At 36.0% G+C, this 13,070-nt stretch overlaps 1 protein-coding gene across 2 annotated transcripts in view; it reads left to right on the top strand.

The window, feature by feature from the left end:
• PHKA1 (phosphorylase kinase regulatory subunit alpha 1) overlaps positions 1-13,070 on the top strand; it is a 130,791-nt gene that overhangs the window by 91,691 nt on the left and 26,030 nt on the right. For both annotated transcript variants that reach the window (XM_003805252.6, XM_003805251.6), the window contains exons 20-23: positions 260-351; positions 716-855; positions 8,343-8,499; positions 9,824-9,903. In XM_003805252.6, coding sequence (XP_003805300.3) covers positions 260-351; positions 716-855; positions 8,343-8,499; positions 9,824-9,903 — 469 coding nt within the window. The remainder of the gene's footprint in view (positions 1-259; positions 352-715; positions 856-8,342; positions 8,500-9,823; positions 9,904-13,070) is intronic.

The raw sequence follows: 13,070 nt of genomic DNA, 5'->3' as shown, positions 1-13,070 counted from the left end.
TAGTAAATTTAATATGTTACATGTCCAGCTAGTGCTATAATTCTAGAAATTCAATTCAAAATATACTTATTAATTGCACATTATTTAAATTATCTTATATTCATATTTATTTTCTTTGATATTACCAAGAAAGGAGAAATTTGTCATTCTTGTTCTATAAAGAACTGACTCACATGTGACTTAATTGTTGAAGTCAACTGTGCATTTCTATTAGTCTCCTAATTACCTAATATTTCCCATAAATGTCATATTTTTGCAGATGTTCACATGTATCTTCCTACGAAGTTATTTCAGGCTTCCCGGCCTTCATTCAACTTACTTGATTCACCTCATCCCCGACAGGAGAACCAGGTAAATTTGTGCAGGAGGTATTTCTATTAGCTTTTTGAAAAACTGCCATCTTTATGGGAAATAATAGGACTAGTCATTATGGTTCTTGTTACTAACTAGTGGTACGCAAAATGCTATTCTGGTGAAGATACATGTTCTTTTCAGTTCACTTTTACATTGGGCAAGTTTGTCTGGTCAGACTTTGGGAAAACTAGATTGCTGTATTATACATCTGGAAGGTTTCATTACTTTTGCTTTGCCTTTCATTAATATTTAAAGAATTCCTTGGAAAAGGTTTAGAGGTGAAAAGATGACTCATTCTAGGACATTATTTAAGTTGAGCACTTGTGAACTTAATTTCTTTTCATCATTTCTCAAACTAAAGGTTCCCTCTGTTCGTGTAGAAATACATCTTCCTAGAGACCAGTCTGGGGAGGTGGACTTTAAAGCACTGGTTTTACAGTTGAAGGAGACCTCAAGCTTACAGGAACAAGCTGATATCCTCTATATGCTGTATACTATGAAGTAAGTGGTGGATATTATCAATCTAGTTTAATGTTCATAATCAGAGGAATTATAGCATAATAAATAGAGCACAGCTTTTGGAGTTTCGCTGATCTGGAATTGAATATAGTTTAACAACCTACCCATCATGTGACTTCAAACCCTCAGTTGTCCTCATTTATAGAATTTGGATTATATATACCTCATAGAGTTATTGTAAAGATTAAGATATAATATCCATAAAGTCTCTAATACAATGCCTGGCACATGGTGGGTGATCAATAACTGATAAATATTACTGTCATTAGGTTATTTTTAAGCCTCCATTATTTGGTCAAATGTACAGATAAGTTTTTAACTCAAGAAAAGTAAGAATATAGAGGTTTATAGGAGAAAGAAACTAACATTTTTGTTTGCTATGTGTCAGGCATCCTGCTAGGTACTTTGTATTAGTACAAACTCAATATGTCCAAATTGAACTCCTCTCTCCTAAACCCCACAAGCCTACACAAAAATAATCTGTTCTCCCTCCTTTTCCATGTTGTAGTCACCATGAAGAGGCAGGATGGACTTTCTTCCCCTAAATTTGGTTTGGATGTTGAGATAGATGGTGACATACACATACCAAGAAGGTGTGGAATATTTATTACTCACATAATAAGGCTTTCTAGGAAGAGCAAAGAAGGTTCCCAGCTTGCTCCCAAAAAGGCTTGAGAGCCCAGGGAAAGGAGACTAAATTGGGAGTTTTATAATCATTATAGGATGAGCATTCTCGCTGGCTTCTAGTTTTCTTTTTTTGTTGTGTCCTTGTTTGGTTTTGGTATCAGGGTAATGCTGGCCTCATAAAATGAGTTAGGAAGAACTCTCCCCTTTTCCTTTTTTTTTTTTAATTTTTTTTATTTTTTGGAATAGTTTGAAAAGAATTAGTATTAGTTCTCTAAATATTTGGTACAATTCAGCAGTGAAACCATCTGGTCCTGGGCTTCCCTTTGATGGGAGACTTTTTATTACTGATTCAATCTCCTTTGTTATTGATCTATTCAGATTTTCTATTTCTTCATACTTCAATCTTGGTAGATTGTATGTGTTCACAAATTTATCCATTTCTTCTAGGATTTCCTACTTGTTGGCATATAATTGTTCATAACAGTTTCTAACAATTCTTTTAATTTCTGTGGTATCAGTTATATCTCATCTTCTTTTTTTGATTTTGAAGTGAGGTCTCGCTCTGTTGCCCAGGCTGGAGTGCAGTGGCATCATCATGGCTCACTGCAGCCTTCACTGCCCAGTCTCAAGTGATCCTCCCACCTCAGCCTCCTGAGTAGCTGGTACCACAGGTGTGTGCCACCATGTCCAGCTAAATGTTTTTTTAATTATTTATAGAAATGAGGTCTTACTATGTTACCCAGGCTATATATCTCCTTTTCATCTCTCATTTTATTTATTTGGGTATTCTTTCTTTTTTTCTTTGTCTAGCCAAATCTTTGTTGATTTTGTTTATCTTTTCAAAAAAAACCAACTTCTCATTTTGTTAATCATTTGTATTGCTTTTTTAGTCTCTGTTTTATTTATTTCCACTCTGATGTTTATTGTTTCTTTCCTTTTACTAATTTTGGGTTTAGTTTGTTCTTGTTTTTCTAGTTACTTTAGGTGTAACATTATGTTGTTTATTTTAGACCTTTATACTTTTTGATATATGCATTCATTGCTATAAACATCTCTCTTAGAATAGCATTTTCTGTATCCCATATCTTTTGGTATGTTGCATTTCCTTTTCATTTGCCAAAAGAAATTTTTGTAATTTCCTTCTTAATTTGTTCAGTGACCCCTTGGTTGTTTAGGAGCATGTTTAATTTCCTTGTATTTGTAAAGTTTCTGTGGTTTCTCCTGTTATTGATTTCTAGTTTTATATCATTGTGATCAGAAAAGATACTTGATATGATTTTGATCTTCTTCAATTCATTAATACTTGTTTGTAGCCTAGTATATAATCTACCCTGCAGAATGTTCCATGTAAAGTTGAGAATAATGTGTATTCTGTAGCTTTTGGATGGAATGTTCTGTAAATATCAATTAGGTCCATTTGGTCTAGTGTGCAGTTTAAATCCAATGTTTGTTTGTTGATTTTCTGTCTATGTGATCTGTCCATTACTGAAAATGGGCTGTTGAAGGCCCATACTATTATTGTATTGTAGTCTATCTCTTCCTTTAGGTATGTTAATATTTGCTTTATATACTTAGGTGCTCCAATGTTGGGTGCATATACATTTACAATAGTTGAATCCTCTTGCTTAACTGATCCCCCTTATCATTATATGGTGACCTTCTATATCAGTTTTTAGTGTTTTACTTAAAGTCTATTTTTTTAAGACAGTCTTGCTCTGTCAGCCAGGCTGGAGTGTAGTGCCATGAACATGGCTCACTGTAGTCTCAAACTCCTGGGCTCAAGTGACCCTCCAACTTCAGTTTCCTGAGTAGCTGGTACCACAGGTGCATGCCACCATGGCCAGCTGATTTTTAATTTTTTTTTTGCAGAGCTGGGGTCTGGCCATGTTGCCCAGGCTGGTCTCAAACTATTGGGCTCAAGCCATCCTTCTGCCTCAGCCTCCCAGAGTGCTGGGAGTTCCAGGTGTGAGCCACAGCACCTGGCCCTGAAAGTCTGTTTTATCCAAGTAGAGTTACGTCTGTTGTCTTTTGCTTTCCATTTGCATGGAATATCTTTTTTCCATCCACTCACTTTTAGTCCATGTATGTCCTCACAGGTGGAGTGAATCTCTTTTAAGCAGCATATAGTTGGCTCTTGGCTTTTTTTATTCATTAAGCTACTCTGCTTTTTAATGGGATAATTTAATCAACTCACATTAAAGGTAATTATTGGTAGGTAAGGGCTTACTACTGCCATTTAATTAATTGTTTTCCAGTTGTTTTGTAGAATCAATCCTTCCTTCCTTCCCCCCTCCTTCTTTCCTTCCTTCCTTCCTTTTTTATTTCTCTCTTACTATCTGTCTTTATGGCTAAGTGATTTTCCTTCATAATATGTTTTGATTTTTTGCTTTTTATTTTTAGCATATCTATTATATGTTTTTGCATTGTGGTTACCATGAGGCTTACAAAAAATCTTAACAATTTAACTATGATTACAGTAAAAGAGAAGAAAAATCTCTTTAACTCCACCTCCCAACATTTTGAGTTTTTGATGTCACAATTTAAAATTTTTATATTGCATATCCCTTAACAAATTATTGTAGTTACTATTTTTAATGGTTTTGTCTTTTAACCTTCATACTAAAGATGTAAGTAATTTACACACCATCGTTAGGTTAATAGAGTATTCATATGACTGTGTACTCAGTGACATATATTTTCAGATGTTTTCATATTATTCATTAATGTCTTTTTCTTTCATCTTGAAGAACTCCCTTTAGCATTTCTTGTAAAACAGGTCTGATGGTTATATATTTCCTCAGCTTTTGTTTGTCTGGAAAAGTCTATGTCTTCTTCATTTCTGAAGTATTCTTGGCTGGCAGTTTTTTCCCTTCAGCACGTTGAATACCTCATCTCACTATCTCCTGGCCTATAAGGGTTCTGCTGAGAAGTCTGCCGTTAGGCTTATTAAGATTCCCTTATATGTTATTTGCTTCTTTTTTCTCACTGCTTTCAGAATTCTCTCTTTGTCTTTGATCTTTGACATTTTTATTATAATAGGTTGTGACATAGTCTTATTTGGAGTAGAATTTATTTTCAAATATATATCTTCCTATTGAACATGTCTAAAGTCAAATTCACTGTCTTTACTACAAACCTACTGCTGTTGTCTTTCCTGACTCTATTCTGGGTATCATCATTCCTTCAAGTAACCCAGACTTGAAATTGTGTCATTGTCTTCAATTCCTCCTCATCCCCTGCCTCTCGCTACAGCATCAACGCTACCACAGGGAATCATTGGCCAAATCTAAATCCTCTATGATTTGACTTTCAACTTTTATTTACCATTGCTCTTCCCTTACAATGTGAATGCTGTCACCAAAACAGTCTATTTATCATACCCAAAGCACAGCCTCTACATGCCTACCTTCATACCTTGATTCTTATTTTTTCTTCTGCCTAGAATATTCTCCTTTACCACACTCCATTTCTACTTCTTGCATTTCTCTCTGTCAAGGCCTAGGTCATCTGTCACCCACATGAAACTTCCTCCAATCTGTAATAGTAAAAATAATCTTCCACTGATTCTGAGATCTCATAGCACTTTTTTCATATCTTTAAAATTTGACAGTGTCAGACTTGGAGAAAAGTTGTGAGGATAGTACAATAAAAATTCTGGATAGCCCTCATTCAGATCCATCAGATGTTTCCACTGAGCTTTTAATCTCTCTCTCTCTCTCTCTTTCACGTTGATATCATCATCTATACTCAATCACACACACATATTATTTTTTTCTGAACCATTTGAGAGTAAGTGGCAGACACGATCCCCATCTAACCCTAAATAATTCAGTGTTTATTTCCGAAAAATTATGAACTCTCCTACATAAGCACAGTATAATTGCCAAAGTCAGGGAATTGTTTAACATTAAACCAATACTATTAACTATCTACAGATACTATTAAGATTTGTCATATAGCCCAATAGTGTCTTTATAGAAAAGAACATCTAAAATCATGAATTTTATTGAGTTCTCAGGTGTCTTGAGTCTCCCATTTATCTGGAACAGTTCCTGAGTCTTCATTTTTCATGTTGTTAACATTTGTGAGGAATACAAACCAGTTATTTTGCAGAATATCCCTCAATTTCAGTTTATGTGATATTTTGTCATGATTAAATTCAGATTATACATTACTAAGGTAATGCCAAGTTCTTTTCCATGTGTCATATCATAGTGTTGATTAGTCCCATTGCTGATACTGTAAACTTTGATCGCTTGGTTGGATCATTTGGTTAAGGTAGATTCTTCCATGTACCTACACTGTAAAGTTATTATGTCATCTTTTGTAATTAAAAAAGTATCTCGTAGAGATGTACTTTGAGACTATGTAAATATACGGTTACTCTTCAAACTTTCGCTCACTGATTTTTTTCATCCATTAATGACTCTTCCTATAGCACATTTTATTTCATGTTTTTAAATTTAATATATTGAATAGATATATTCCTATGGTTCAAAAATTTTTAAGTACAAAAGAATATACAGTGAGAGGGTAAAATGTCTTTCTCCCATCTCTGTTCCCCCAGATACCCTGTTCCCCTTCTCATGGGCAGTCAGTGTTGTGTGTGTGTGTGTGTGTGTGTGTGTGTGTGTGTGTGTGTGTGTATCCTCCCATGGACATTTATGGATATGTAGGTAAACACAGACATATATGGGGATAATTTTACCCCTATTTATCCAAAAGGTAGCATAGTATACACACAGCTCTACCTTGCTTTCTTTCACTAAAACTATATATCTTGATGATAACTACATATATATTCCAATTATCTATTGCTTCATAACAAATCACTCTGAAACTCAGTAGCTTAAAATAACAAAAATTTAAAAATTTTTAAATTATCTTTCACAGTTCTGGGACTTGCCTGTGTTCAGCCAGGCAGTTCTCACCTGAGGTCTCTCATTTAGTTTTGGTCAACAATTTCTGGGGCTGGAATCTTCACAATGCTTGCCCACTCATATGTCTAGGGGTTGATACTGGCTGTTGGCTAGAACCTCGGCTGAGGTTACCTACAGCTGGTACACCCACAGATGACCTCCTCATGTGTCTCTCCACATCTTCACAGCATGATGACTAGGTTCTACTAGTAAGTGTCCCAGCTGGGAGCTCTATTACTTTGTATAGCCTAGCCTCAGAAATTAGGTAAGTCACTTTTGCCTTAATCACAAGCATGCCTGGGTTCAAGGGAAGGGAACACAGAACTCATCTCTTCATGGGAGGAGTGCGAGAGTCACATTGTAAGAAGAGTAGGTTGGATAGGAAATTGTTGCAGCTATTGTTTAAAATATATTACCACAATCTAGATCTACTTCATATTTGCTGAATAATTGTGTGTCATTCCATTATTTGAATATATCATAATTTACTTAGCCAGCCTCTTATTGATGAACATTTGAATTGTTGCCAGAATTCACAATCACAAAAATGCTATAGCAAGTACCCTCATAGCATACAGCATTTCACGTGTGTGAAATTTATCATGCAAGTAAACCAGAACTCGAATTGATAGATCAAAAAATAGGTATTTTTTAACTGTACAATTAAATGGCTTTGAATGTATTCACATTGTTGTGCATTCTTCACCACTACTCATTTTAGAACATTTGCATTACCCCAAAAAGAAGCCCCACTTCCTTTATCCATCAACCCCCAATCCCTCCATCCCCCCAGCCCTAGGCAGCCACTAATCTACATTCTGTCTGTATAGATTTGTTTGCTTGGGACATTTTATATAAATTGAGTCTTGCAATATGTGGTCCTTTATGACAGGCTTCTTTCATTTAACATGATGTTTTCAAGATTCATCCGTGTTGTAACATGTATCAGTACTTCATTCTTTTATTGCCAGATATTATATCCTGTATAAATATAGCACACCTTATTTATCCATTCATCAGATGATGGACATTTGGGTTCTTTCTACTTTTTGGCTATTATGAATAATGCTGGTATAAACATTCATGTACAAGTTAATGTGGACATATGTTTTTATTTCTATTGACTGTATAACTAGTAGTGGAAATGCTGGATTATATGGTAATTCTGCATTTAACCATGTTAGGAATTGCCAGGCTGTTTTTAAATATTTTCAATACTGATATATATTTCCAAATAGCTCTCCAAAGGAATTGTCCAATTTTTATTCCGATCAGCAGCATATTGATGGTGCCTGTTTTCTCAAAGCCTCACCAAAATAGTGTTATCAACTTTAGGGACTTTTGACAATCTGATAGGTTAAAAATGTTATCTTGGTATAGTGCTAAGTTAAAGTTTTTCTATGAGTGAGGTTGAGCACCTTTTCCTATCTTTAAAAGCCATCTATTTGTTTTGCCAGCAGTATTTGTTTTGCCAGCAGTATTTGTTTTGCCAGATTTTCTTTTGTTTTTAATTTTTTAAATTTACATGTTGGAGTTCTTTATATATAAGGGAAATTATCCTATGAATTGCAAACATTTTTTCCTAGTTAGTAATTTGTCATATGACTTTCCTTACAGTGATTTTTGAAATAATTCGTTTGTTAAATCTTTGTCTTTAATTTCAACTATATTGAAGCCCATGAATAGGGTAAAAGAATGCATTTTGTCAAAAGCACAGCTAAAACTAAGACTTATTCTTGTGTAGGTACTGGCTTTCAGAGCTGACTGTTAATCATAGTTTTATAAGGATTCTTAGTAAATTACATTGATTTCCTAGTGAGAGAGACCTATCAAAAACAGGCATGTTCATTATAACACTGAAAGAAAAGATGATTGCCAGAAGCTTTACTTAAAACTGATGTAGTCCTGTCGTTAAAATTCTAGAGGACCTGACTGGAACACTGAATTGTATAAAGAAGGGAGTGCTACAGTGAGAGAGCTTCTTACCGAGCTGTATGGCAAAGTGGGAGAAATTCGTCACTGGGGCCTGATCCGATACATTTCTGGAATCTTAAGGAAGAAAGTGGAAGCACTTGATGAGGTACTATAAATTCTTGAATTTATACCAAATCTAAATAAGCGTGCTTTTTAAAAATTGGTTTCTATAATTGTTTTTTAAAACAACCATAGCCTCTAACCATTTGAGATGTCTTTTCCACATAAAATTTGATATTCAGTTCTTTTTGTTTGTGAATGACAAGTAAGAATTGTAGATTTATAAAATATTATAAACCATAACATCTTTATAATGATATTAAGAATTCTATATCTTAAGAATGAATTTACACTAGGTTCCTACCTCCTAGAAAGGGAAACGTCCATACACCATTAGTGGGAATGGAACTTAGTATAGCTACTTATGGAAAACAGTATGGAGGTTCATCAAAAAACTAAAAGTAGAACTACCATGGGATCCAGCAGTCCAACTGCTGGGTATATATCAAAAAGAAAGGAAATCAGTATATGGGAGAGATATCTACAACTCCCATGTTTATTGTAGCACTATTCCCAATAGCAAAGGTATGGAATAAACCTAAATGTCCATCAGAAGATGAGCAGATAAAGAAAATGTGGTATATATACACAATTGGATATTATTCTGCATTAAAAATAGTAAAACCCTGTCATTTACAGTAACATGAATGGAACTGGAGGGCACTATGTTAGGTGAAATAACCCAGGCACAGAAAGACAAATACCACATGTTCTCACTCATATGTGCGAGCTTAAAAAGTTGATCTCATAGAGGTAGAGAGTAGAATGATGGATACTAGAAGCTGGGAAGGGTAGTCGGGAGTGGGGGATAGAGAAAGTTTAGTTAATGGGCATGAAAATACAACTAGATTGAAGGAATAAGATCTAGTATTTAGTGTCACAATAGGGTGACTATAGTTTACAATAATTTGTTGTAAATCTCAAAGTAACTAGAAGAGCAGATTTGGAATCTTGCCAACACAAAGAAATGATAAATATTGAGGTGATGGATGTCTCAATTACCCAGGTTTGATCATTACATGTTGTATGCTTGTATGAAAATATCACATGTACTCCATAAATATGTATAACTCTTATTTATCCATAAAAATTGAAAACTTAAAAATTTAAACAAATTTTTTAAAAAGAAAGAAAAAAACCCCATAAACCAACCAAACAAAAAAGTTCCTACTTTCTAGGAGATAGATGAAAAGACCTCATTGTTTCTTCCTAGAAATCCTTCTTTTCTGATCTTCATGGTATTTTCTGAGGAAGAGAGTTCAGTGTGTCATTATGTTAAAGAGGAGCAAAGGTTTTTCAGCTGAAAAGAGAAATGTTTGTGGAAACCTGAGGTGTTACAGAAACGATAATATTATGCTGTCTCTTGTTAGGCCTGCACAGACCTTCTCTCCCACCAGAAACATTTGACAGTAGGACTTCCTCCAGAACCTCGAGAAAAGACTATCTCTGCGTGAGTATGGCTGGGTTTGGTCAGGCTTCTCTGAGAAGGAGTGGTGTGGACTTACAATTCCCTTGCCCTAATCTGTCAGTGGATGATAATGTCCTACATATGTTCACCTCTATCAGAGACACCTAGTGGAAGAATGTTGGTAATGGTAGGGCAAGAGTAAATGAAGGAGAAAACTCACAGAGAGTAGTACTCAAACTCTTTTTACTTGTTGGATTTTCCATACCTGCCATTCAAAAAACAAAACAAACAGGGTACCTTGAATTAGCAACCACAAAATGTCAGCCATACTCTGGAAAGAGCAAGTGAAAGAAAGTGGCTAGAGCACAGGGCTGACCATGAAACTCCATGCTGCTCATGGGGAATAAAGGGGATGGAGGTCATAGTCAAAGAGGAAAAATGGTTACTTACAGAGCAATGTGAGGTAGCACCCCTCCAGGAACCCTGTAATCAGAGTGCCACTGTCTGAGGTCTGCCACAGCCTCCAATTGGAAACAGTACCCTAAGATAGGCTTGGCCTGGAGGGAGATGTAAGTCAAGTGATGGGGCTGGGATGGAAAATTCAGTCTTTATACATGAGTCTTCCTTTTGCCATTGGCCATGCCAGTAAAGTTCATCTGCAGTAAATGTGTTTAATTTCATATCACACCAGTGCAAAAATTTTAATCTTGCAAACAGTCTGTATCTCCAAGAAATATTTTTAGAGAGATTCTAACTTCATTCATAAATGATCTGAAGAATCTGTTTTTCTACTAGGAGTAATTTTTAAAAAGGGTATTCCCCCCTGCTTGCCAGTTCTACTTCTGTAGCCAATGTAGTAAAAAAAAACTTTTGTCAATATTTCTCCCTCATTTTTTCCTGGTTAAACTCTATCCAGAGCATGTTTTTTGTTTACAAAAATTTTTTTTACTACATTGGCTACAGAAGGGATACTTTTGCTGATGTCTGCATACTACTTCCTTCCTGGTTTATGTCCATGATTTCTGTTACCCTTGAGTTCCAGTTCAAGCTCCCATATGAAGGCTTAGAGAAACATAAGTTCCAGCAAGCTTCACCACCACGGGCTTAAAGTGCTCTGGGTACTAAATAGACTCAAAAAGCAGTCTAGGCCACAAGGACTGCAATTCCTGGGCAAATCCTTGTGCTGTGCTGGACTCGAAGCCAATGGACTTGGGGTGCATGCGACCTAGTGAGACATCAGCTAGAGTGGGCAAAGGAGTGCTTGTGCCACCCCTCTTCCAACTCCAGATAGTGCAACTCTGGGAGAGAATCCTTCCTTCCACTGAGGAGAGGAGAGGAAATAGTAAAGAGGACTTTACTATTTACTATCTTGCAAGTTGGATACCAGCTCAGCCACAGTAGGATAGGGCACCAGGCAGAGGCATCAGACTCCCATTCCAGTCTGTAGCTCCTGGATGACATTTTGACACATACCTTGCACCAGAAGGGAACCTGCTACTTTGAAGAGAAGTACCCAGTTTTAGCAGGATTTATCACGTGCTGACTAAACAGCCCTTGGGACCTGAACAATCAGCACAGTGACCAGACATTCTGGTTCCAAGTGTGACCAAACACATGCCCAGCCATGGTGGGTATAGGGAGAGACTCCTTCTGCTTAAGAAAAGGAGAGGGAAGAGTAAAGGGGACTTTTTCTTGCAGCTTAGGTACCAGGTTGGCCACAGTGGGGTAGAGCACCAAGCAGGTTTTTGAGGTCCCGGATTACAGGCCTGGCATTTGGCCTAGGAACTGCTAACAAATGTACAGTGCAGTGGTGGTTCAAGAAGTTTTGCAAAGGAGACGAGAGCCTTGAAGATGAGGAGCATAGTGGCCTGCTATTGAAAGTTGACAACGACCAATTGAGAGCAGTCGTTGAAGCTGATCCTCTTAAAACTGCATGAGAAATTGCCGAAGAACTCAGCATCGACCATTCTACAGTCAGTCATTCAGCATTTAAAGCAAATTGGAAAGGTGCAATGGGAGAAAATATTTACCAACTACCTATCTGATAAGGGATTAATAACCAGAATGTATAAGGAGCTCAAACAATTCTATAGGGAAAAAAATCCAATAGTCTGCTTTAAAAATGGGCAAATGGTCTGAATAGACATTTCTCAAAAGAAGACATACAAATGGCAAACAGGCATATGAAAAGGTGCTCAACATCATTGATCATCAGAGAAATGCAAATCAAAACTACAGTGAAGTATCATCTCACCTCAGTTAAAATGGCTTTTATCCAAAAGACAGGCAATAACAAATGCTGGCAAGGATGTAGAGAAAAGGGAACCCTCATATATTGTTGGTAGGAATGTAATTAGTACAACTACTATGAAGAACAATTTGGAGGTTCCTGAAAAAAGCTAAAAATAGAGCTGCCATATGATCCAGCAATCCCACTGCTAGGTATATACCCAAAGAAAGGAAATCGGTATATTGATGAGATATCTGCACTCCTGTGTTTATTTCATCAGTATTCACAATAACCAAGATTTGGAAGCAACGTAAGTGTCCATCAGTAGATGAATAGATCAAGAAAATATGGTACATATACACAAGGGAGTACTATTCAGACACAAAAAAAATGAGATCCTGTCATTTGTAACAACATGGATGGAACTGGAGGTCATTATGTTAAGTGAAATAAGTCAGACACAGAAAGACAAAGTTCACATGTTCTCACTGATTTGTGGGAACTAAAAATCAAAACAATTGAACTCATGGAGATAGAAAGTAGAATGATGGTTACCAAAAGACTGGGAAGGGTAGCAGGGTTTATGGGCGTTGGGGGTGGAGATGGTTAATGGGTACAAAAAGTAGTTGGAGAGAATGAATAAGATCTTGTATTTGATAGCACAATAGGGAGACTATGGTCAAAATAATTTAATTGTGCGTTTTAAAATAACTGAAAGAGTGTAATTGGATTGTTTGTAACACAAAAGATAAATGCTTGATGAGATGGATACCCCATTTACCCTGATTTGATTATTATATGTTGAATGCCTGTATCAAAAATCTCATGTACCCCAGAAATATATACACCACTATAGACCCATAAAAATTAAAAATTAAAAAAAAATTTAAAGAAAAGAATTTGAGGAGAGGACATAATTCAATCCATAAAATCTTGCTTCTGGAAAAAGAATCTTTTTTGTATCAGTTTTGTGACACTG

This window comes from Pan paniscus, chromosome X, assembly GCF_029289425.2.
Source record: "Pan paniscus chromosome X, NHGRI_mPanPan1-v2.0_pri, whole genome shotgun sequence".
NCBI classification, from domain to species: Eukaryota; Metazoa; Chordata; class Mammalia; order Primates; family Hominidae; genus Pan; species Pan paniscus.
Note: the sequence above shows the minus strand (reverse complement) of the source record. Positions and strands in the feature narration are given on the sequence as shown.